The sequence below is a fragment of the Ochotona curzoniae genome, unplaced genomic scaffold (assembly GCF_017591425.1).
Source record: "Ochotona curzoniae isolate NIBS_2020 unplaced genomic scaffold, NIBS_Ocur_1.0 contig_4754, whole genome shotgun sequence".
NCBI lineage: Eukaryota > Metazoa > Chordata > Mammalia > Lagomorpha > Ochotonidae > Ochotona > Ochotona curzoniae.
This window is the reverse complement of record NW_024466378.1, coordinates 1,533,372-1,557,276: the sequence shown is the minus strand read 5'-3', so window position 1 is coordinate 1,557,276 and position 23,905 is coordinate 1,533,372. Positions and strand designations below refer to the sequence as shown.

Below are 23,905 nucleotides of genomic sequence, written 5' to 3'. Positions count from 1 at the left end.
CTGCCATCACCCCAAGAGTGTCCCCTCAGTATCACATCCAGTTGGCTTTTCAGCGTCCCAGCTGACAGCAATGTGCTGCTGAGCCCCCTCTTGCCTGCAGACTACCCACCCCTTCCTTGGAGCCCCTACATGGAGTGCTGGCCTCCTCACTGTGTGCAGGCTTGAGTCTGTCTAGATGGACTCTTCTGTGGTCTTCTTTTGTTTTTATTTTTCTGCATTTTGTTTATTTATTTTCATTTTATTTGAAAGGCAGAGAGAGAGACACAAAGATCTTCCATCTGCTGATTTACTTCCAACATGCCCCCAACAGTCAGGATTCCAGAGGCAGGACTCAAGAACCCAATCCAGGAACCAGCTACTTGAGCCATCACCTGCAGTGTTCCCTTGTGATCGGTCTCTGGTCATGGTCCTTCAGCCACAATGACACAGAAGGGATGGCATCCTGTCAGGTGCCGTGTGATGCTGCTGGCCATGATCATTTGACTGATGTGGCATCTGTTGTGTTTCTTCTTTGAAAAACTATTTTCACCCATTTTGTTGAAGAAAATAATGAGAACCTTGTAGGAAGATAGCTTAAAAATACATAAAATCCCATTGCTCTTGCTCCCCACTTTACCCAGCATATTTAGCATACAATGTCCTAAAAGTAAACGATAGTTGTCAGATGGCAAGTTTCTGCCTCTCCCCTAAACCCATTTACTAGTTTACATTGTGCTGTTTCCCATTTACTGGCATATATCTCTATGGACTCTTCTTTTATTTTAGATTTATTTTTAATTTTTATTAGAAAGGTATATCAGATTTACAGAAAGGAGAGATAGAGAAAGATTTTCCATCTGCTGGTTCACTCCCCAAGTGACCGCAATCACCAGAGCTGAGCTGATCTGAAGCCGGGAGCCAGGAGTTTCTTCCATATAGATGCAGGGTCCCAAGACTTTGGGCCATCCTCAACTGTTTTCCCAGGCCACAAGCAGGGAGCTGGATGGGAACAGAGCAGCCAGGATACAAAGTGGCACCCATATGGGATCCTGGTGCATGCAAGGTGAAAACTTCAGCTGTTGAGCCGTGGAAATGGGCCTCATTATGGACTCTTGAACTCTTACTTTATTTGAAAAGTCCTAATCCATCACTACTATTCTTAATTTTGATGCTTATCTTAATTTGGCTAGCAAGGTCTCCAACATGTGCATTGTGACCCACTCAGGTCCACTGCTTTCACAAGCATACTAGAGGAGAGCTGGACTGGAAGTGAAGCAGCAAGGATTCATACTGGTACCCATGTGGAATGCTGACACCAAAGGCAGTGGCTTAACCTGCTGTGCTCCAGTGCCAGCCTCTGTATGATTTCTTCAAAAAATCATGGATTCATATCCATACCTCCTATTGCAACCCAACACCACAAGGTTAATTCTAATACTTTGCATACTTGCACACCCCTTCCCCATCAGCAAGAAATATAAACTCCCAGATAGAATAGACAGATAGAGCTTAGCTATGGCTTCAACATATCTGCCTGTTTGCTCAGGTTCCCACGCAGCCAACCTCCTGACCTCCAGGGGACCACTATCCCTCAGGTCTGGTCAAAAGTCCTCCTTATGAAGCCCCCAGTCCCTGTGGATCCCCTTCTCTGCTACTCCAGAACCTTCCCCTGCAGCCCGTGGCTGCCGAGCTGCCTTCCTCCTGAGTTAACCTGTTGGAGAATTTTCACCCTCCTCTGGAAAACCATGCAGTAGCCTTTCAATCTGTGTGACCTCATATCAATATTTTCAGTGTTATTTGTGGCCAAATAAACTAGCTGTTTCTTGTTTATTCTTATATTTATCTTCTGGTGTGTGTGGGTTTTTTTGTTTTGTTTTGTTTTTGCCACATTCCCAGGATTTAAGGCCTGTGAGTATGTGTATCTGTAATCACAAAAGAACACTTGTTCATTGCTCTTAATTTCCAACATAGCTGATCAGAAAGCGGGTGTGGCCACTGATGAAATGGGTAATTGGAGCTCTTTGCAGTTCTGCCTGAAAACAAGTGAAGTTACTGCTGAGCGTATTACCACGGCCTTTGATGATCTTTTCTTTCACTGGGTCTTTCTCCTCATTGCAAACTCATTATGATTTAGCAACTAGGACCCTACTAATTTGCTTTATCCCTCCATTCTTGCATCCATCCACCTTTTCCTTCCATAATCATTCACTAGGGCCTTATTTCAAGCCAACTATTGCCCAGGACAGCCTCCATACCCACCCATCTACCAGCATAGGCTGCATCTGCTGTTATCTGGTTTCAGTTCTGTACTGGCCTCTATTTATTACGTGGCTGGTTCTGACCGTTGGGGCATATGAAGAGGAAGCCCTGAGTTGGGGGTGGGGAGGGAAAAGGCACATACAGGAAGGGGATCATTGTGAACCAATCAGACCTCCCAGGAGGGAAGGACCAACTCCTCACAGAACCACTTTCCCTTCCTGTTGGGTGGTCAACAAATCACCAGGATGCCAACAGGAACAAGGTGTTTACCAGCTGGGGTCACCTGCACTCTGGCTCCTGGGGATCTTCTGGAGGGACAGGAGCAGAAGACAAGGGCAGGATCTCTGCAGGATTGCTTGTGCTGCTGGGACCCAGCTGACAACTGTCCCTACTATCCTCTGCCCACCACCCCATTCCCGTTTCCTACACACTCCTTCAGAGAAGGGCTCTGCCTGGGGTCCGGGGAGCTGGGCAGAGCAGCCCACACTGCACATGGGATGCAGCAGGCTTGTCTGCTTTGTGGGTCACCTGTTCTCAGCCAGGGGCGGGGAGCAGCTGCAAGCCACCCTGGTGGCTGTGATGTTATCAGGGCCTAACGGTTTCCTTTGGGTCAGCATTTCCGCCCTCCTGTTTATGAAGCCAGAAACCTGTGCTGGGGCAGCCCCAGTGGGGGCAGAAAAGAGGACTCCAAGGAAAGAGAAAGAAAAGACCCCGGAAGCAGGCTTGGAAGATACAGCGTAGATGACTTACTTTGAAAGCAGAGTTTCACTTTTCCTATTTGAAAGGCAGAGGGACTAAGAGAGACCCGACTGCTGGTTCCCTCCCCAGACACCTGCAGCAGCCAGGGCTAGCTAAGATTCAGGAACCTGCAACTCCATCCAGGTCTTCCATGTGGTGGACAGGGACTGCAGGCCTTGAGCCATCATTGGCTGCCCTGCAGGGTGTACACTGGCGGAAGCAGAAGAGGAACAGCCAGGGCTCGTTCTCAGGCACTCTGATAAGGGATGACTGTGGAACATACGCAACCAAGCAGTGTATCAACCTCTGCACTAATCCCAGCTCCACAATTCACCTGTAAAAAAGAGGAAAAAAAATTAAAAGCACAAATGCACATTGCAAATGACTGGGAAATTTCTCATCCTGTGCTGGCTGGGCCCCAGCACCATCACTTTCTGTAGCTAGGAAGCTGGAATGGGAGGAGGATCTACATGAACCCCTGGGGGGCTTAGGGCTCCTTTCATTAGGCCCACGATGCTAGACTCTAAATAAAAGCAACATCAGGGCTCAACGTGATGATTCAACTGGCTAATCCTTCACCTGTAAGCTCTGGCATCCCATATGGGCACTGGTTCATGTCCCGGCTGCTCAACTTCCTATCCAGCTCCCTGCTTGAGGCCTGGGAAAGCAGTTGAGCATGGCCTGAAGCCTTGGGACCCTGCACCTGCATGGGAATCCCAGAAGAATCTGCTGGCTCCTAGCTTTAGATGGGCTCAGCTCAAGCCCTTGAGCCATTTGGGGAGTGACCAGTGGATGGAAGATCTTTTACTTTATCTCTCGTCTCTGTAAATCTGCCTTTCCAATAAAAGTAAATAAATCTTTTAAAAAAAAAAAAAAAAACAGCATCAGCCCCTTCTACATTTGGAATGTATATACAAGGCCAACCATCGCAAGGGTGGGTACTGAGGCCAGTATTGCAACTCAGTGAGTTAAGCTGTCACTTGTAATGCTGATATCCCATCTCAGAGTGCTGGTTCTCGTCCCAGGTACTTTGTTTCCTATTCAGCTCCCTGATCAGTCTAGAGAGTCACTGGACCCCTGCAACTCACATAGGAGACCCAGAATCAGCTCCTGGATACAGTCTGGGTCCAGCCGGGACTGTCACAGCCACTTGGGGGAGTGAACCAGCAGAAGACCTCGTTCCATCATTCTGCCTTTTGGATAAATAAAATAATTTTTTTTAAATGGTAAAACAAAAGCAGTGACTTTTTTTCAAAGTGCCCAGTGCCCTGGGTGAAGAAGAACATCAGAGTAGTTAACTCAGCTACAAAGTGGCAGAGCTGGAATTAGTTTTGTCTGCTCCTGAAATCCTGTTTTACTCCCATGTTCAGCTGAGTTAGGTAACTGGAAACCACTCTGGCACTGGGGCTCCTGGTGTGTGCAAAAGTCAGGCAAGGGGCCCGGCACGGTAACCTAGTGGCTAAAGTCATCACCTTGGGATCCCATATGAGCATCAGTTTGTATCCTGGCTGCTCTACTTTCCTTCTAGCTCCCTGCTTGTATCCTAGGAAAGCAGTAGAGGATGGCACAAAGTCCTGGGACTCTGTACTCACATGGAAGACCTGGAAGAATCTCCTGGCTTAGGATCAGCTCAACTATGACTATTGCAGTCACTTTCTTGTCTTTATCTCTTCCTCTCTCTGTAAACCTGACTTTGCAATATAGAAATAAATCTTAAAAGAGAGAAAGAGATAGGGAGAGAGAGGGAGAGAGAGAGAGAGATGCTTTATAAAAAAAAAAAAAAAAAAAGAAAGAAAGAAAAAGAAAGGAAGTCAGACAGGAGGGTGACCTGATTTCCAAAAGATGAGTTTGGAAGTGGCCATCCCAGAGCATGGGAAATGCTGAGATGAGCAACAGAATTGGGGCTGTTCTCTTCGCCTGCGTACATACTCACTTCCCTCGGCATTCCTCGCTGCATCTCCCTTCACAAAACTCACCTCTGCCTGTGCCCAACCTTGTCTGATGACCTGGGGTCCAGGCTTGAGGATGGGGTTAGAGGGAATGGCATTGCGGCGGGATGGCACAGGGACGCCCCTGCCAGCCAGTCGCCTGCATTTGTAAGACCGTCAGGAATGGGCACCTAGGACTGGCAGCCGAGTAGCGGACGATGATAGCAGACATGGCGCTTGGTGCAGAGCGCGGTCCCTGCTGTCTTACTGCTGCCCAGGAGGCCGCCTGGCGCTGCCATGGGGGGTGCACAGTTGCTAGGCTGTCTCAGAGGTATTGCATGATTAGGTTCTTGCCCTTTACTGTATTTAAGGAATGGAGAAAAGGTCCTTTAGCCAGTGGCTTGTGGGGGCGGAAATTCCCACAAAAGCCCTTCAGTGCAAGATTTGAGGAAGCGACTTACTATTCCAGGGGGCTTGGGAAACTTTGAGTACTTGGCTTTTCTACTGCTCCTCCTGACACACAGATGGGTGGGATGGAAAGCTCTTCCCCACGAGGGTGCAGCATCTTCCCTAAACCGGGCACTGGTGGGTACCCAAGGACCCTCGTGGCCTCCGGGGCCACCTCAGTTTGAAAAGAACATCCAGGCTCGCTCATCTCCGGGAAAGAACTCCACAACAGCCAGGTATGACACGCGGGCAATTTTAAGCAGAGAGCGAGAATGTTGGGGGCGGGAGGGGGTGCAGAAAGAAGGAAAGATGAACATAAAAGGGGGAGGAAAGGAAATGGAAAGAGCGAAAGATCAAGGGAAAGAAAGTGTGCTCCAGCGAAGACAGAGGCTGAGAAGGGCTGACAGCACGGCAGACCGGTCCCGGGCGGCAGGACGCAGCGGCGAAGGCGCACCGTGGCGCCGCGCCCACGCTCGGGCTGGTTCAGAGAGCCGGTGGCTCCGGCTCTGGAGTCCTGTCCCGGCGGGGACAGTATCTGTTTAGATTTGTGTCTAAATTTAAACCCTGTTCACTGGCCTCCCTCCCCTCGCCTCTCCCCTCCCTTTTTTTCCTCCCACTCTATTCTTCCTCCTCCTCCTCCTCCTCCCTCCTCCTCCTCCTTCCTCGTTCTCTCGCACTGGGCCCCCGCGGACGGGGCAGTCCCACAGCCGAGCACAGCCCGGTGCGCCGCCGCCCACTCGCCCTGCGCCGGCTGCAGCTGGAACCCGGCCCGGGAGCCGAGGGGACAGCGGGGATCGCCACTTCCAGCCCGGAGCTAGCGGGCACCTCTGCTGCTGGAGGACAACCCGGAGAACATGGAGGTACAGGAACCCGACCAGGGGTGCGGGGGGCACAGGCGCCCCTTTGCAGGCAGCCATCCCACCCGGCGCAGGGAGCACTTGGCTATCCACCGCTGCCGCGGAGTAGCGGAGGGGCAAATGTGGGCTGCCCCGCACCTCAGTTTGCCAACTCTGGAGGTTTGACCATCGCCAGCCCTACCTGGCAGAAGCTCTGGACAGGCAGAGGGTGGGCAAGGAGAGCCTTCAGAGGGAGAAGAGAAGGGCCTTTCCAGGGACCTAGGTGTCTGGGTTGGGTGCTTTTTTTCCGCGTAAGAAAAAGTTGGTGCATAGGTTTGTAAGTGAGCAAATGTGTGAGCACAGACTGCGAGAAACCAGAGCCTCTGAGGTTGAGCTGCTTATTGGAAAGAGAAACAGCGTTGCCGCGGGGGGGGGGGGGGGGGGGTGCTAGTGGGAACAGCCCTTCTCCTGTTTAAGAGTCCGCTGCCGTCTGAAACCCATTGTACCTGACACATTCCTCCTTACTTTCACAGACGCCCCTTTCCTGGGATAGGATGGTGGAGCGGGGGAGCGGGGCGGCAGACAAATGGTCGTAGTTCTGATCACACTTGGGACTCCACTGGCCGTCCTTGCTTGCTGAGACCGGCCGTCCTTGCTTGCTGAGACTGGGTTCTGGAGCATGCTACGGACCGCCCCACAGTAAGGCTTCACACTTGTGTCGGCAGAGGGCTGGGGACTTTCCTAAGACTGTTCCAACATCTGCAGGTCTGAGGAACCATCCTGCAGTGTCAGAGCACGCTGTGGGTCCCCCACATCCTCCACGCTCCACAACTTGAAACTTCCATAGGTTATCCCCTCCCCTCTCCCCTCCCTGAAATGGAAACTTGACTATGGAGCCCTGAGTTGATCTTGACAGACCTGGGGCTTTTGGAGAGAAGAAAGGGGAAGGTGCCAACGTTACACGGTTTTTTAAGGTGATTTCCCACTGGATTGGGAAAGGAAATCCATGCTGCGGCTAGTCTGATATCAGCAGCCATCGGGCGGGCAGGAGCCAGCTGTTCCTGGCCTCTCCTCCCCGCTAGCTCTTCCCAGCTCCAGGCTCATGCCTGAGCTGCGTCTCTTCTGAGCTAACTCACTGCTTTGCCTGCAAAGTTCTGGGGCTTCTCAAAAGGGGCATGCCTGTCTTTGGGCAGCTTTCGTTAGGCCTCCAGCTCAACCAGTTGTCTCCGCCAGAACCAAGATCAGCTGCAGAGAGAACGTAGAGAATGTGGGGGACTCTGGGATCTGCTGGACCCGGAGGTGGCCCATCTGTAGAAACATTTGCGAAGTAGGGGACCGTGGTGGGTGAAGGCCAAGGGTGCAGCTCCGCAGGTGGTCTTTGGAAGTCATCTCTGAGACTGTAGAAGCTCATGGCAACAGGCTCTTGCTGAGCAGGTACACTCCAGGGCAGGGAAGGGAGAAGGCTGGGATACCCTGCCGTGGCCAAACTTGGAGAAGGTTCCTTAAGAAAAGGCTTTAACAGTGGGCTCCCTCCTCTGAACCAGCACAGGATGCCTGCACTGCAGGCCCCAGCTGGAGATTCCAAAGGGTTTACGCCCTGCCTAATCTCTTGCAGCAATGGATTGGAGATAAGAGGAAAGCAAAGCTCAGGCTTGGAGCAGACTGTGGCTGCCGGACCCGGTGCAAGTCTGAACTGCGGAGTGGAGGCCCGGTCCAGAGAGGCACTTGAGTGTCTTTTGGTTGAGGAAGGAACAGTGGGTGACAACAGTCCGGAAGGTCTCAGTGGAGCAACTTCCTGTGTTGCTGTGGGGTGGAGGGGCGGGGCCGGGGAGGGCCCCCTGGCTTCAAAGTGAGGAGGGCGGTGACTCACCAGGAGCCTACCTAGAAAATCAAGTCACCATGTGCTGGGGAGGGGCGCCTGACAGGCCACCCTGCACCTACCCCAGGCCATGGGTGTGCTGACTGCCAGACACTGCTTTCTGACATTGTAGAAAAGCCTGGGGGAGGAGGGGAGGCGAAAGCCAAACCTTGTCACTGTTAGCGCAGGTGAAGGAAATGAAGAGATGAAGAGGAAACCAGAGGAGGTGGTGAAGACCCACTCTTGGCCAGGAAGTGAATTTGTCAAGGTGGGGTGTGGCCGGCAAGAGTGAGGTGTGGGGATTCCTGAAAACCTAGAGTAAAACCTTCCGCAGAGACGTGAAACCCACGTGTGACACGACGCTTCTACCGTATTTGGGAATAAGCCGAATCACATTCATTTCCACTACTGCGGTTCTCACCAAACAAGGCGTGCTTTCTCTAGATCTCATTGGAAATGTTTGCTTTCAGTATCATCATTGACTTGAAAGGCAGAGATCTTTCATTCGTGGTAGATTCCCTCAAATATCTGCAAGAGCTGGGGCTGGGCCAGGGTGAAGCCCAGGCCCCCTGTGTGCATGGCAGGGCCCCGAGTACCACAGCAGTCCTCTGCTACCTCCCTGGAAGGCACAATCACAGGAGGATGGATCAGAAGCACAGAGAGACTTGAAGCCAAGGCACTGGGTCTGGGGGTTCAAGAGCTCCAGATGGTGTCCTAACCACTAGGCATAAACCTGCCCCTGGAAGTCATTGAGAAATAGCCTTCATTGATTTGTAAGACAAAATTACAGGGAGGAAGAGAGACGTAGATCTTCCATCGGCTGGTCCGTCCCTCAGCTGACTGCAGTGATTGGGCCAGACCAAAGCCAGGAAGCAGGAGCTTCTTCCAGGTCTCCCCCATAAGGACGGGGACTCGAGGACTTGAATCATCTTCTGGTGGTTTCATAGGAGTGTTAGCTGGGTTGGAAGTGGAGCACTTGGGACTTGAACTGGTACCCTATGGGCTGCTGGCTTTGTAGGCAACTTAATTTGCTGTGCTGCAACGCCATCCCTGAGAAATATCGTTTTAAAAACCACTTACCATTTTCAACAGCGTGAGTCTTGTCAGCCATCATTAAGCCCTCTGGAAAGAATAAAATGAAGATGCCATCAAGTCGATGCCTTAAAAAAAAGAAGAAGAAGAAGAATATTGGGCCTGGCATGGCGGCCTAGCAGCTAAAGTCCTCACCTTGAATGTGCCAAGATCCCATCTGGGTGCCAGTTCTAATCCCAGCAGCCCCACTTCCCATTCAGTTCCCTACTTGTGGCCTGGAAAAGCAGTCAAGGATGGCCCAAAGCCTTGGGACCCTGCACCCACATGGGAGGCCCAAAAGAGGCTCCAGACTCCTGGCTTCAGATAAGCTCAGCTCCAGCCATTGTGGCCGCTTAAGGAGTGAATTAGCAGATGGAAGATCTTCCTCTCTGTCTTTCCTCCTCTCCGCATATCTGCCTTTTCAATAAAAATATGTTTTAAAAGAATATTTATTTTTATCGGGAAGGCAGATTTACAGAGAGAAGGAGCGAGAAAGATCCTCCATCCACTGGTTCACTCCCCAAGTAGCCACAATGGCCACAGCTGAGCCAATCGGAAGCCAGGAGATTCTTCTGGGTCTCCCATGCAGGTGCAGGGTGCCAAGGCTTTGGGTCATCTTCCACTGCCCTCCCAGGCCACAAGCAGAGAGCTGAATGGGAAGCAGAGCAGCTAGGATACAAACTGGCGCCCATATGGTATCTTTGCGCAAGCAAGGCAAAGAATTGAGTCACTAGGCTACCGCACTGGGCCCAAGTCCATGCCTTTTGAAACTCACACTCGATAAAGGAAATTAGACTCAGTGTATCTGATCATGTGTGTGACTTTCAAACACACGTGCTCCACATGCATGACTCGTGCCAACCCTGAGTTCCTTGAGAGCTGAGAGTAGAAGAGACTCGAGAAAAGCCTGAGAGGAAAGAAGGTGGTGGTGAGGAGGAGAAGGTGTGAGGGATGGGTGCAGGAAGAACATGGCAGCTTTTGACAATAGGAAAGCAATGCCAGAGGGCCAGGAAGTATAGTAAATGCTGGCCGGCCGAGTGGGAGGAACAAGAAACCTAAGCCACCTGCAGGAAAGGATCATCTTCTCCTCATATAAATTCTGCTTGCTAGATGTGCCCCCAAGCAGTGCCCTTCCCTGGTTCATACAGAGCCACGTGTAGCTCTGAAAGGCCAGACTGTGTGGTGCAGGACTCAGCTCCACAGACAATGGGAAACACGGAGAAGTATCGTGTGAGATGATGACAGAGGTGGCAGCTCATAGCCTGAGCAAAGGACCCATGGCAGAGCTGCTTTGCTGGCCCAGGGAGAGTCTGACTTAGCGGACTTAGCAAGAACAGAACGCACAGGGGGGCGGGGGTCTTTAGCCATTCAGTGTACATGCCAGTGAAGACACCCGTGTCTCCCCTCGGGATACCTGGCTTCAGTGTGTAGCTCTGGTTCCTAACTCCAGCTTGGTGCTGATACAGATCTGGGGAGAGAGCAGTGGTGGTTCAAGCGGACAATCCGGATTCAGGTCCTGTGGAAATCAGAGGCCACTTGTGTTCGGAGTTCGCCAGGGCACCCAGGAGAGTGGAGTTCTCCAGGGTGACAAGCAGAGACAGCGCATGCTGGTACAGCTCTTTGGGCAGGGACTGTCATAGGGGTTCTTGGGTTTCCAGAGCTTAACACGGTGCCTGGCACATACTTGCTCTAACTTCTCACTTAAAGCCTGGTTGGTTGGATTCCTTTCCCCCCTCCACCTGCAATTCAAAGATCTCCACCTCTGGGAGTCTTCTTAGATGCTGTTACAGTACTCGATAGAGCTGCATTGCTGCCCCCACTGGAAGCCTGGCTCTGGAAGGTCCTTCAAGGCAGAAGCCATGGATCTTGGCTTGAGTGAGTGAGAGCCCAATAAAACTTGCTGAGTGAGTGAATGAACTACCGGCTTTTTTTTTTTTTTTAACTTAAATTTAAAACACATTCTTTAAAAAAAAAAAAAAAACAGTTCCACTGTATTGGTTTGGCTTATGCTAAGCAGACAGGTCTGGGATGTTGAGAGAAACACAGATCTCTTAGGATGAAAATATGATAGGGAAAGACTGGTGGGTAGGAACGTAGAGGACAGAAGTGTGTAGTCAAGAAATAGCTGGGGACCTGTGGAGTGGGATAGCAGGTTTAGAAGCCACCTGTGACAATGGCATCCCAGGTCTGAGTTCTGATAGGTTCCGCGCTGCTCTGCTTCCAAAGTAGCTCCCTATTGATGTTCCTGGGAAGGTGGTAAAGGATGTCCCAGGTGCCCTGGCTCCTGCCCACCATGTGGTAGGCCCACATGGAGTTCCTGGCTTCTGTCTTGGACCTTTGCAGTCATTTGGGGAATGAACCAAATGGAAAAATCTCTTTCTCTACATCCCTTCTTTACCTTGCTCTCTCACTTTCAATTAAATAAAATAAGAAGCAGCTGGAGACTTAAGATCTTGCCTATAAATTAATGTTTTAGTTGCCTAAATAGGAACATAGGTACTACCAAACTAGCTGAGTGTGCTTTCAAAAAGTTTCGTTTCTACTCTCTGAATCCCTCATTTGTTCAGCCAACTAGTAGATACATAGAAATTAAATTTATCTCTTCACAACCATGTCTACCATTTTGTTGGACAAATGGAGGATTTGGTCAGTGAGAATCCAACCTTATTGTCACTGAATTTAGATCATGAATTTCCAAACTAGATGGAGATGACAAGTGAGCCCTTTTCCCTGAGGCAATGTCAATGCTTTCCAGACAGTACTTACTTATTCCATATTTAGTCAGCATTTCTTGCGTGTCTTAAATGATCTGTAGCACTTCGGGAGGCTATCTTGTCTTTTTATCCTCACAAACCATCTGTATTACTGACAATTATGATGTATGCAGATTAATAGAAATATATGTAATTGTTCATGCTGTAGTTTGTATTTTTTATCTATGTGAGGGAACTTCAGAAAGTTCATTGGAAATGATATTAAAAGTATTTATTTAGGTGCAAAAAAATGGAGTCCATTCATATGAGGTCTTCAAAAAAGTTCATAGAGAATGCAGAGTTGGGCAAAACTATGTATATTTTTCAAAAAACGTTTGCCCTAAAATAAACTTGTCTTACTTTCATCTATTTCACAAGCTTTTTCCATCACCGTAAAAATAAATAATAATAATAATCATGGTGCTGGGAGGGAAGAGAGAAAGCCATGGAGGAAACAGCCCCAAACTCTCCCTGGGCCCTCGGTGGCTGCCGCATGCCTGCTACCCCACATTCCGCCTTCTGACTCCTGTGTACTGCGGGGGACCCTTGCAGTGACATTGGCTCCAGGGAGCACACATTGCCCATTGGTTTAGCTGCACAAGGACAGGGGCATTCTGATAGGTAGTCTGGGGGAAGGGGGCCCACCACAGGAGGGGGTGAGTGGGCATTCCTGCCATGGCATCAGGTTTCAGAGCTGGATCCACAGCCCAGCTCCTCACCGGCAGAGAGCCAGAGCCTAGCGCTGGCGGGTTCGTGGGAAATGGGAACACTGGCGGCTGGCAGCTCACTAATCTTATCAGAGCCTCGAGAGAGAAGGGCCTTTGGGTTCCAGAGGAATCTGAAGGCGGCTCTGCCTCCTCCAGGAATAATGCTTTTAGGATGCAGGGTGGAGCCTGACCACCCCTACTTCTCTCACTGTGGTCTGTACATCAACACCGAGCTCTGGGTGTTGGGAGTAAAAGCATCATCGCCTGTCTGGCCCAGACATGGTGCGAAGGAGCCCCGCCAAGAACCCAAAAGGGGTGGTGGAGGAAGCAGGCGGCTTGCAGTGTTTACCACAGGTGCTGGGGAGTGGTTCAACCAGAACCTGCAGAAGACACACAGAGATGTGGTCTTCTAGGGATCAAGGTGTCAGCACAGTTCCATCAGGCGTCCAGCTCATGTTGCACCTGCAGTGACATGCAGGCATAATGCAGCTTGAGACATCACTGCCCACACTGTTGATTTCATTGGGATCCTGCACCTTAAGTAGATCTTCGTGTTTTTAGCCCTGAGTCCCAGGGGACAGTGAGCTGCCCATCGTCTTCCTTTTGGGTTGCCTGGGCACCTCTGTCCAGGGAGTAGTGGTAGCCGACAGCTGAACTCACCCTGTGAAGACCTGTGTTTGGACAGATCGAGTCCCGTTCCAGGAGAGCCTCTAGCTGCCACAATTCTGTGCTTTGTGGATTTACTAGGAGAGGTACAGTAAGCACTCAGGGCCCTTTCCTGTCCAGGGGGCCTGTGCGATGCCGCTAAAGCCCCTCCTGAATGGGCAACAGCTGGAGACCCCGAGCTGCAATCTCCCAGATGGGTCACTGAGAGGTTCTGGACTCTAATGTGAATGCTTTTCAAGCCAAGAACTTAAGCATTCATACCTTGAGCATTTTGTTAGAAACCTGCTTGCACCACATCAGGGCCTTCTCCCCGGGCCTGGGGTCACCATCACACCTGTTTCCTAGGTTGGGTCTTCCGTTTTCAGTCAGTAATAGCCCACAGGAAGCTATGCCCTGGCTTTTTAAGAAGGATCGGTACACATGTGTGGTGCCTTCCCTGTCTGCAATCGAATGAGGAGTGCATCTCTCAGCTTGCTGGCTCCTGCAGAACTCACAGTCAAGGAGGGAAGCAAGCACCAAAACACGTGACTGCAGGCCAGGGGTGAGGGCTCACAAGGCACAGGGCAGAGGCTCAGCCTAGGCTTCAGCGAGGGATTCCTGGTGGAGGGGATTTCGGAGTTGAGTCTTCAGGGATGAATAGGAGTCAACCAAGTGCAAGAAGTTGGGAGGAGCGCTCCCATCAGAGGAAATGACGGCAGCAAAGCTACTTGTGTAAGAGCAGGACACTGCACAAGAGCCACACTACAGGGTGCGCGTTCCAGGCTGCGGCGCGGGGTGAGCCGGACGTTACTAGAGGGTAGAGCGAGGGAAACATATTTCAGTTGGGTGGACTAGATGGGAAGGAGAGAAATGTAAGTTGTGGTTTTCTGCTGGTTGGGGAAGCAAGCTCTATATACATGATATGACAGAAAGAAAAATACGAGATAGGATCTTGGTAAGCTGTAAGGTATGTGGGAGTTCAAAGTCAACTTCTCTGGTGGGAGGCAGAGAGGACCCGCTGGGGATTCCTCTGCGAGGGTGGCTCTTGCCCTACCCCGGGCAGTCCTGGGTGTGCAGTGCACAAGGGCTTTGAGTCTGTTGCAGAGCCCGCTCCTGCTGTGGGCCTGCATCTAATGCCCTCTGCCACGGGGTCAGCAGGAAACAGGCTGCAGATCCCAAGAGAAAGCCATTGGTCAAGCTCACCGAAAGACCCCAGGGTCCTCTGACCTGCGTGCGGACTTGCACACACTCTCAGGCACGTACACAGTCTCCTGATCCTCCACAATACCTCCCGCTGCAGCCACACATCTGTTTCCCTGCTCTGACCAGAGGCAACCCAGGGATGCCCCAGGGTATACCGAAGAGCAGCTGACCGAACGCAATAATAACCCAGGCCACAGCGCGACAGAAACCAGAATCCTAGCCTTTGCAACGACTATTGCACAACCCAGGGCGCACGAGGCCCTGCCCCCTCCCAAGGTCATCGAGAATGTCTGTCACGCTTGGTGCTGTAGGAGGATTTGGCCTCCCTGCTAGACTTCCACCTCCCACCCCCCAACACTTCATTCCAAGCACATGAGCTGGAGGGCTGCTCCTCCCTGCCTGCCAGGGGGCCTCCCCAAAGCCATTCCCAGGCCTCAGGTTCCTGGCTTGTCATGCTTTCCAGATAGGTCTTGATGGATAATGGGAACCTTGGTCTCTGAGCAGCCAGCACTGATGCCAGCGTGGGAGAGACCCGAAGCATGTGGTCCTGGGAATGACGCCCACTTGTTGAATGCCTGTTCCTTACACATGTTTTGCCTCAATTTGTGCTTTAATCCTCGTAAAGTCTTGTGACATCTACTTTCTAGATACAGCTGCTGAGGCTTGACCGTGTTTAAATAATTTACCCCAGGTATGCGAAGAGATTAACCGAGGAGCCACATTCAAACCCACCCTGTAGATGGGATCTCCTTGCCTCTGTTGTTTAGCTTGCTCTCAGGGGAGCCTGGCCACCCCCACTGCCCTGGTGCCTGTATGGACTCTCAGGGAGACCATGCATCCCACAAACCCCAGCTCAGGCCGTGGAGGAGGCCAGGGAGCCCCAGCCTTCGGGTGTGAATCTGGCACAGCTGGTCTCTGAGCCCCCATCTGCATGTCTACAGGGTTTCTGACAGGCTCTGGCTGTGTCTCTGGGTGCAGCTCACCCCAACGCCTAAGGCAAAAGAAGGAAGTGGGTGTTTTTTTGAACAATCATTTTGTAAGGCGTTAGAGGTTTGAGAGCAAGAAGGAACCTCAGCAATTTCTCTCAACCTCTTCATTTTTAAGATGAGGAAACTAATAACATTAGGAATTTATTCAAGGTCACATTTGAAAGCCTCACATTTCAAGTGGCTCAATCGAAAGCAGAAGGAAGCACACCATAAGACATTTTTGGTCCTCTGTGTGTGTGTGTGTGTGTGTGTGTGTGTGCGCGCGCATATATATGCATGCATTTATACAGAGAGAGACATCCAGAGACATATAGACAGGTTCCATGCACAGTTTCATTTCCCAATGCTTGCGACTGTCGAGGCTGAATGGAGCTGAGCTTGGGAGCCAGGATCTTCATTCAGGTCTCCCATGTGGGTGTCAGGGACCCAAGTACTTGAGCCATCACCCGCTGCCTCCCAAGGCAGAAGGAAACTGCAGTCTGCAGCAAAGCTGAGTATCAAACCCAAATATTCCAGTGTGGGCATCTTTTACATAAAGGGTTTGTTTCTTTGAAAGGAAATTGCAGACAGAGAGGGAGAGAGAGATCTTCCATCTGCAACAGTGGGGGCTAGGCCATGGCCAAGCCAGGAGCCCAGGAGCTTCTTCCGGGTACCCATGTGGGTGCGGGGGCCCAAGCAATTGAATCACCTGCAGCTGCTTTTTCAGGCTCATTAGCAGGGAGCTGGATTGAAAATGGAGGAGACGAGTCTTGAACTGGTGCCCATATGGGACGCCAGCACTGCAAGCAGCAGTTTAACCTGTGTACAACACCTGCCCTAGGGCATGGGTGTTTCAACTTGTAGGTCAAACCCTTGTCCATGATCCAGATATTTCAATACATAGTTATTTTCTTGTCTTTCTATTTCTGGACTTCTCTGAGGTCTTCCAGATTCGAATTTTATTTTTCAGGAATTCCTTGTAGCATAATCTAGGGGGCAAGGAGAAGGCAGCTTTGACTGTCTCTGGTTTAACAAATTCACAGAGACCCAGAGCTGAGGCTCTGTGGGCCCAGCCTACCAGGAGCAGTCCTGTCCCTACCCAAGCACATCAGGCTTGGGAAAACCCTAGGGCTTCTTCCCTGGAACTCTTTTGCCCTGGCTGGCCACCCATGCCTGAACCTCCTTCAAAGATTCCAAATGGAGTACTAGGGATGACCCTAAACTCTAGGTTTTCCTAAGAGAAATGTATGGGGACTTGGAGGGATGCCCAGGTCTCCAGGCTCCAACAGAATGCCTGGATGCTGCCTAGATGGAGAGCCTGATGCCTATGGGACTGGCAGGTGTGTGAGCTTGTAGAGGCTGCTCTAACAAGTGACCCCAGTGGGGAATGGGGGAGTTGGGTTGGGTTTGAAAGTGACAGAGATCCATTGTCTCAGTTGAGGGGCTGGATTTGTTGGGGTGCTGGTTTTAGCCTCAGATGATCTACTTCCATTCCAGCTCCCTGCTTATGCACCTGATTTGGGGAAACAGCAGGAGATTCCCAAGTGTCTGTGTCTCTACCACCCGAGTGGGAGACCTGAATCAAGCTCCTGGCTTCCACCTTCAGACCAGCTCAGCTCTGCCTATTGGGGCCATCTGAGGAATAAACTGGCTGATGGAAGATCTCTCTCTGTTTCTCTCTCTGTGTGTCTCTCTGTCGCTATAGCTCTGACTTTCAAACACATATATCTTTAGAAGAGGTGATCCTGACTTTGTGGGGAGCACTCTTCACCGTTTGCTGTCCATACAGAGGAAGGTGCTTAGGGCTGTTAGGGTGAACCCTTGGTGACTGTGAGGCTGTTAGGAGGCTATTGTGCCCTCTACCGATGCTGCTGATGATCAAAGAGCATCCACTGACACCTGTTGTATGACACATACCCTGTTGCTATCACCCATATCCTCTGCTTTGTCCTCCTAGTGTGATGGCAGATATAATTCCCTAATCAGAGGGCTACAAGTTTGGGAAGGAGGGCCCAGCATGATGGCTCAACTGGCTAATGCCAGGATCCCATCTGGGTGCCACTGGCAACCCCACTTCCGATCCAGCTCCCTGCTTGTGGCCTGGGAAAGCAGTTGAGGATGGTCCAAGTCCTTGGGACCCTGCGTCCATGTGGGAGACCTGAAGGAGTCTCCTGGATTCTCCTTTTGGATTGGCTGAGCTCCAGCTGTTGGGACCACTGAGGGAGGTAGACCAGCAGATGGAGGATCCTTCTATCTGTCCTTCTCTCTATACATTTGCCTTTCCAATCAAAATAAATAAATATTAAAACATACACACATCACTGCTGAAGGGAGAAGCCCTCAGGGTGTTATGAGACTCATCTCTGCTTGTGTTGGTCTGTTCCCATGGAAATAGCTATCTGTGCCACCCAGGACCACTGCCCACTTGGTAAAGGACACTGCCTGACAAGACTGTGCAATTGCATTTCGCATTGTTTCTTATGACATTCTGTTCTCCAACAGCTCATTCTTCCGTGCATTTAATGACATGTAGTGAGCAGCTACCAAGTGAGAGTTACTAAGGTGTCCTAATTGCCCTTGATATCCATACAGTCTGGAGGCAGAGATGAAAAAAATGATTACAAGACAATGTGATTGGTTCTGCAAAAAACAGCAACTAGTCCTATTGCGTAAGCAGCAGGATGGCCTGGCATTGCTGCAACAAACAGTGCCACAGCTTAGCGACTGAAAACAAGGCCTGTTTACTTCTAACTCGGGCGTGCTGTCTGCGGAGGGTTGGCTGGGGGCTCATGCAGATGGGCAGCTCCCAGGGGAACACTGCTGCTCTTCGTGACACAGGGAAGGGAAGGAAGTTCTAGAGCTCTCATCTGTGTCATCAGATGCTCTCTCCCTGAAAAGGCAGAAGAAGCCACACAGCGCCACTCCACCACCGGGCGTGGGGGGACAATTCCTCCATGACCCCGGATGATGAGAGCTGGACATCATTAGTGATGGGAGTTCTACAAGACTTTGCAGCAGATGATCTTTGAGCTGGGCCCAGAAGGGAGGCTGCGTCTTTCAGGTTGGCAGGAGCGAGACGAGATGAGAGGAAAGCACGTGTTCTTCCTGATGGAAATAGAAGCTGCTTTGAAAGGACAAAGGAGGTTTACCTTGGTGTCAACCTATTCTTCGTGCTTTAAGGTGGTTTAGAGAGGCAGGGGGCATTGACAGAGGAAGCTTATACGTGCCGTTGCCATGGGAAACCGCAGCAGAGAAACAGAAAACAAGCCAATACAGGTGCTCATACCGTTCCTCCAACATCTTACTTCTGGAACAGCCTGCACAGAGTTGATGCCATCAGGAGACTGAATGGAGCCGATGCACTCCCACGATGTGAGAGCCTTTCTGCCCATTGCTGATCTAGCAGTGCAGCATCACCCACAGCCTTGTTGAATAGAAAATGCTTCAGAGGAGGAAGGGGGCATCAGTTTCTTTTCTCCCCCCCCGGTGGTGACACAGCACTTGGAATCCCCATTGTCTCCTCTCAGCCTTGTGTCTAAGCCCTGCCTTTGCTACCAGCTGAAGTGGGTGTTGAAAGTCAGCCTGGGAGTAAGTTTGCAATTAAGCAATTGCAAACCAAGAGACTGCACTCCCTCTGCATCTGGAAGCTTCTTTTGTCTCACTGTTGACCTTGTGATGGGCCCAGGGAGAGACAGCTGCCCACCTCTGGATCCCAGTCCCTTTCTCCAACTGTTCATTTGATAGCAGCTTTTCCTTCGCACCTGGGCTGCTTGGGAAAGGAGACTGAGATCAAGCATGATAAATATGGAAGCATCTTGAAAAAAGTTCAACTCTCCTAGCAATTGACGATGAGGGTGTCCATATGTATTGAAGTTGTGAAAAACTGTAATAACCCAGAGAACACCTTCTGTAAGAAAGGTGTTGGGGTTCCCTGTGTCCTATGGAAGGTGGCTGAAGGGAGGGTGATGTGGGTTGGTAAGTGTAAGCAAAGCAAGCCCTTCCAGTGTAGGATGGGGTGGGGCCATGTGAGACAGCAGGGGAGATGCTGCGCATCTGCCACACTTTCTTCCCCAGGCATTTTCTCGTGTCTCCCCCGCCCCCCGCCCTCGTGGACCCCAAGCACCAAAAATCGCAACCACAGCCCTGCACTTATCACCACGTGTACAAGAGGGTCTTTAAAAACATCCTTGGAGATTGTGTCTTTTGAGAAAACTATGCATGGATTTCAGGATTCTTTTGCACCAAAATAAACATCTTTTAATGCCATTTTCCCACACAGTCTCCAAAGTCCTCTCTCACCCACACCCTCGAGAGAGAAGCCAGGAACGCAGGCTGCGTGCTGCAGGGTGGAAAGGCAGCCCGAGGGTCACGCAGCGGTAAGAGCACAGACCCAGGGGCGGAGGGCTGGAGTCAAGTCCCAACTTCACCGTTTACCAGTGTGTGGTCTCTCTGCTTGGGTTTTCCCATCTGTAAATTGGAAAGAAAAGCAGACCCTCCTGACTAGAGCTGGTGTGAGGATGGAATGAGTGAACAGCCATGTCCAGTGCTCAGAACAGTACCCAGCAGGTAACAGATGCAACCTAACTGCTTGTTGAGGAAGAGGCCTGGACAGTGCTTCGGAAGAGAGCCACGCTCACTCACCTGCAACGGCTCTGAAGGGGACGTGGGGTGAATCACAGGATACCTGGAGTTCCTGGACCTCAGAGTCTGCGATGGGGTGGTTCATGCACAAGTCTGTGTTGGCAAAGCTCCCTGGCCTTTGGTAGGAGGCTGGGCACTGGGGCAGTGTGGATGTGGCATCCCATATGTGTCCAGATCAGAACCTGGGAGACTAGAAAACTGAACTGCAGACTCGCCGTGCAGGCAAGGCCTGAGGAAAAGGGGGTGCCGCTGCTGTGGTAAAAGGCAGAGTAATAAAAGGGAAGGCATGGGGAGGAGATGGTGAGTGTGTGAAGTCCGTTCCCCTGTATGCAGTGCAGCCAGGAATGGCAAGTGGGCAAGAGGAACGGGCAGCTGAGACACAGTGGGCCCCCTGCTTTCCTGGGGGACACATTGTAAGATCCCTGGTGGGCTGAAATCAGGGGTGGTACTAAACTCTGTTAGCAACTTTTCCGTCTTAAAAAGACACCTGTGTACCGTGACCATAATTTGTGCAGCTTAAGGTATAACATTAAAAATAACGTGGATGGGCCTAAATTGATGGCCTGTGGCTAAAGTCCTCGCCTTGCATGCACCAGGATCCCATATGGACGCCATTTCAGATCCTGGCTGCCCCGCTTCCCATCCAGCTCCCTGCTTGTGGCCCGGGAAAGCAGTTGAGGACGGCCCAAAGTCTTGGGACCTTGCACCCACATGGGAGACTTGGAGGAAACTCTTGAGTTCGGATCGGCCCAGCTCCGGCTGTAGTGGCTACTTGGGGAATGAATCATTGGGTGAAAGATTTTCCTCTCTGTCTTTCGTCCTCTCTGTATAACTGCCTTTCCAATAAAAATAAATAAATCTTTTTTTAAAAACTCACATGGATTTTTTTCTCTGCTAATTTTATAGAGACTTGTTCTTACAGTCAATCTCAACAACCTTGACAAATGATTTTTAAACAGTTTTTTTAAATGCTATTTCTTTGAAAGCCAGAGTGATAGAGAGACGGGGAAAAATAGATGCAGAGAGAGCATCCATCTGCTGGTCTACCTCCCTCAGTGGTCCCAACAGCTGGAGCTCAGCCAATCCAAAAGGAGAATCCAGGAGACTCCTTCAGGTCTCCCACATGGATGCAGGGTTCCAAGGACTTGGACCATCCTCAACTGCTTTCCCAGGCCACAAGCAGGGAGCTGGATCGGAAGTGGAGCAGCTGGGATACGAACCAGTGCTGGTGTATACAAGGTGAGGATCCTGGTGCATGAAAGGCAAGGACTTTAGTCACTAAGCTGTTGTGCCAGGACCATTCAATGCTTTTCTTTCCTTGCTATCAAGAATTTTACCTTTCACCTAAAGAAAGCATTTTACAGGGCCAGATGCAGTAGCATAGTGGTAAAAGTCCTTGCCTTGCACGCGCTGGAATCCCATATGGGCAGTGGTTCTAATCCCGGCTGCCCTGCTCCCCATCCAGCTCCCTGCTTGTAGTCTGGGAAGGCAGTCGAGGATGGTCCAAACCTTGGGACCCTGCACCCACATGGGAGACCGGGGGGAAGAGCTCCTGGCTCCTGGCTTCGGTTCGGCTCAGCTCCAGCCATTGTGGCCGCTTGGGGAGTGAACCATCAGACCGAGGATCTTCCTCTCTACCTCTCCTATTCTGTCTCTCTGCCTTTCCAATAAAAATAAATAAATCTCTCTTTTTTTAAAGCATTTTACAACTAGGTCTTTGGCATATCTCAACTATGCACCACCAATCTTGTGTTTTGGGACCAGCGTTTGGTAAAATAAGGGTTACTTGAACATAAGTACCATGATGCTATCACAGTGAACTATTGGTCACTTCGTGGGTATGCTGGCCAGAGAGCTGAGTCATGCCCCAGGTAGGACATAGTGGAACAGCACACATCTCATCATGGGCTTAGGATTGGGGATGAACTTAACACTCAGGTTGTTTATTTCTAGAACTTTCCATTTGATATTCTAAGGTCAGAGTTAACTGCAGATTAGTGAAACTGCAGAAAGCGAGACCTCAGATGAGGGGCGACTCCTGGAGTGCTTCTTCTGCTCCCTTCCCTGGGTTCCATGTACCCTGGCACTTCCTCTCCTTTCCCACCTCCATCGGGAAAGCCCCCACTATGTAGCCAAACAGGGTGGGATTCTGAGACTGCTAAGACTTTTAAGGGGCTGGGAAGCAAGAAGCCAATGGTTCAAACCAGATCACTTCTCCCCATCTCAGCTGGCATGGCTCCTGAGCTGCTGGCCGGGTATAAGGAGCTGGGCACTTCGTATGCCAACAGGGTATTCTGATTTCCCAAGCAGTCACGTTTCTTGCATTACAATGGATTTTTTTTTTTCAAGATGAATTCAGAGCAGATAGAGCTACCTTTTCCAAAGTGTTCTGGTGAAGGACCGCAAGACAGCGTGCCACAGGACTCTGTTCTTGGCCTGAACTTGTTTAAAGCTTTTGTTAATGGCTTGGATGAGAAATAGAAAGAATCCAGATGACCTGCAGCTGGGATAGTTAATATGATACATGACATATTCAAGTTCAAAATGATTTATATAGAACGGGATGCTGGGCCAAAACCAACATAATGAAATTAAACAGGGATGAATGTAAAGTCCCTTGCTTGGCCTCGGGGAAATTTCGTGCACCAGTGTGGGACGGACCTGGCTTGGAAACACACATGCCTTTGCTCACCCATTACAGTCTCGTATTGGGCCTACTGTATGGAAAGTGCTGTCCGATGCCTGGAGAGAGTAAAACATGAAGATGTTGAGCAGTGGTGGTGGCAAGTGATAAGATGTGACCCCAAATAAAACAGGGATCAGGGATGCTGACATGTCACCCAAGTGACAAGAACACAGGGCAGGCGGATTCCTGGGAGGCAGACTGTTCTCCATGCATGTGACTGGAGCAGGCTGCATGGCAGGGGCGTTGACAGTGCTGGGATGAGGAGGGAGTGAAAGTCACATGGGACCACCTGAGGAATGTAAGTGCTGAGGCGGAAGGTGTGTGTGTGTGTATGCAAGCACACAGGAGGTGCCTTAGTAGGTCCCAGCGTGGCGGGGAGCCGGGGGGGAGGGGAGCAGGTGCCGGTGAGAAGTGAACCTTGAACTGGGAAAGGCAAGCAAGCTGTGAAATCCAGGAGGCCAGAATCGTCATCCTTGCCCTTGGCTTGTGGTGGGAGTGTGTGCCAGGAGCCTTGGCAGTCCCAGGGCAAGAGAACCATGTAGCTATGTTTTCTTCTTAGGGCCAGGGAGGAAGGAGGTCCCGGGGTTGGAGACCTGCGCAGGATACCTCATGGGAAATTCAGACCTGGGGCTGGGAAGTGAGTTGATGCCCAGACCGTGAAGCAAGACCGTGAAGCAAGGGTGAGTCTGTGTTGTACTATAGGAGCAGAGGATAGGGCAAGGGCATGGCCATGGCCATGGAGAGAAGGGCCTGGAAGTTGGAGTTAGGCGCAAAGCGACATTTTCCCTCAGCAAAAGGCTCAGGTCTTGTGCCCCCAACACAGGACTTGGGCATCACCCCCTGAGGTCTCTTCTGTGTGACTTCCTCCTCGTTGTCCCTCATTCTTTCTCCAGCTCTGGGGATTGGAGGCCTCCTGGGAGACAGGATCCTTGGAATTTCTGTGCTGTGACCTGGAAGCTGGGCTAATGGCAGCCGGGCCAGAGACGGGGACAGAATTACTTGTCCTTCGGGTAGATGTGTCGTCAGTGCTTCTGGTAGCGATCTGGCTGTGGGTCCTCAGTCAGCTGAGGCACAAGGCCCAGCCGTGCCCTGGGAAAGTTTCACTGGACCATTGTTACTGCTTGTAATGCAATACTAAAGCATGGCGGAGATGCACCTGCTGGAAAACCCGAGGACTTTGGCTCAA

The 23,905-nt window shown here is 51.0% G+C and overlaps 1 protein-coding gene across 2 annotated transcripts in view; it reads left to right on the top strand.

Annotated features, from left to right (window-relative positions):
• The first annotated feature begins 6,005 nt into the window (after nt 1-6,005).
• RCSD1 (RCSD domain containing 1) overlaps nt 6,006-23,905 on the top strand; it is a 64,465-nt gene continuing 46,565 nt past the window's right edge. The window contains exon 1 of one of the 2 annotated variants that reach the window (XM_040987562.1): nt 6,006-6,211. In XM_040987562.1, coding sequence (XP_040843496.1) covers nt 6,206-6,211 — 6 coding nt within the window. In that variant the 5' untranslated portion in view covers nt 6,006-6,205. The remainder of the gene's footprint in view (nt 6,212-23,905) is intronic. The other variant, XM_040987563.1, reaches the window with a different exon arrangement.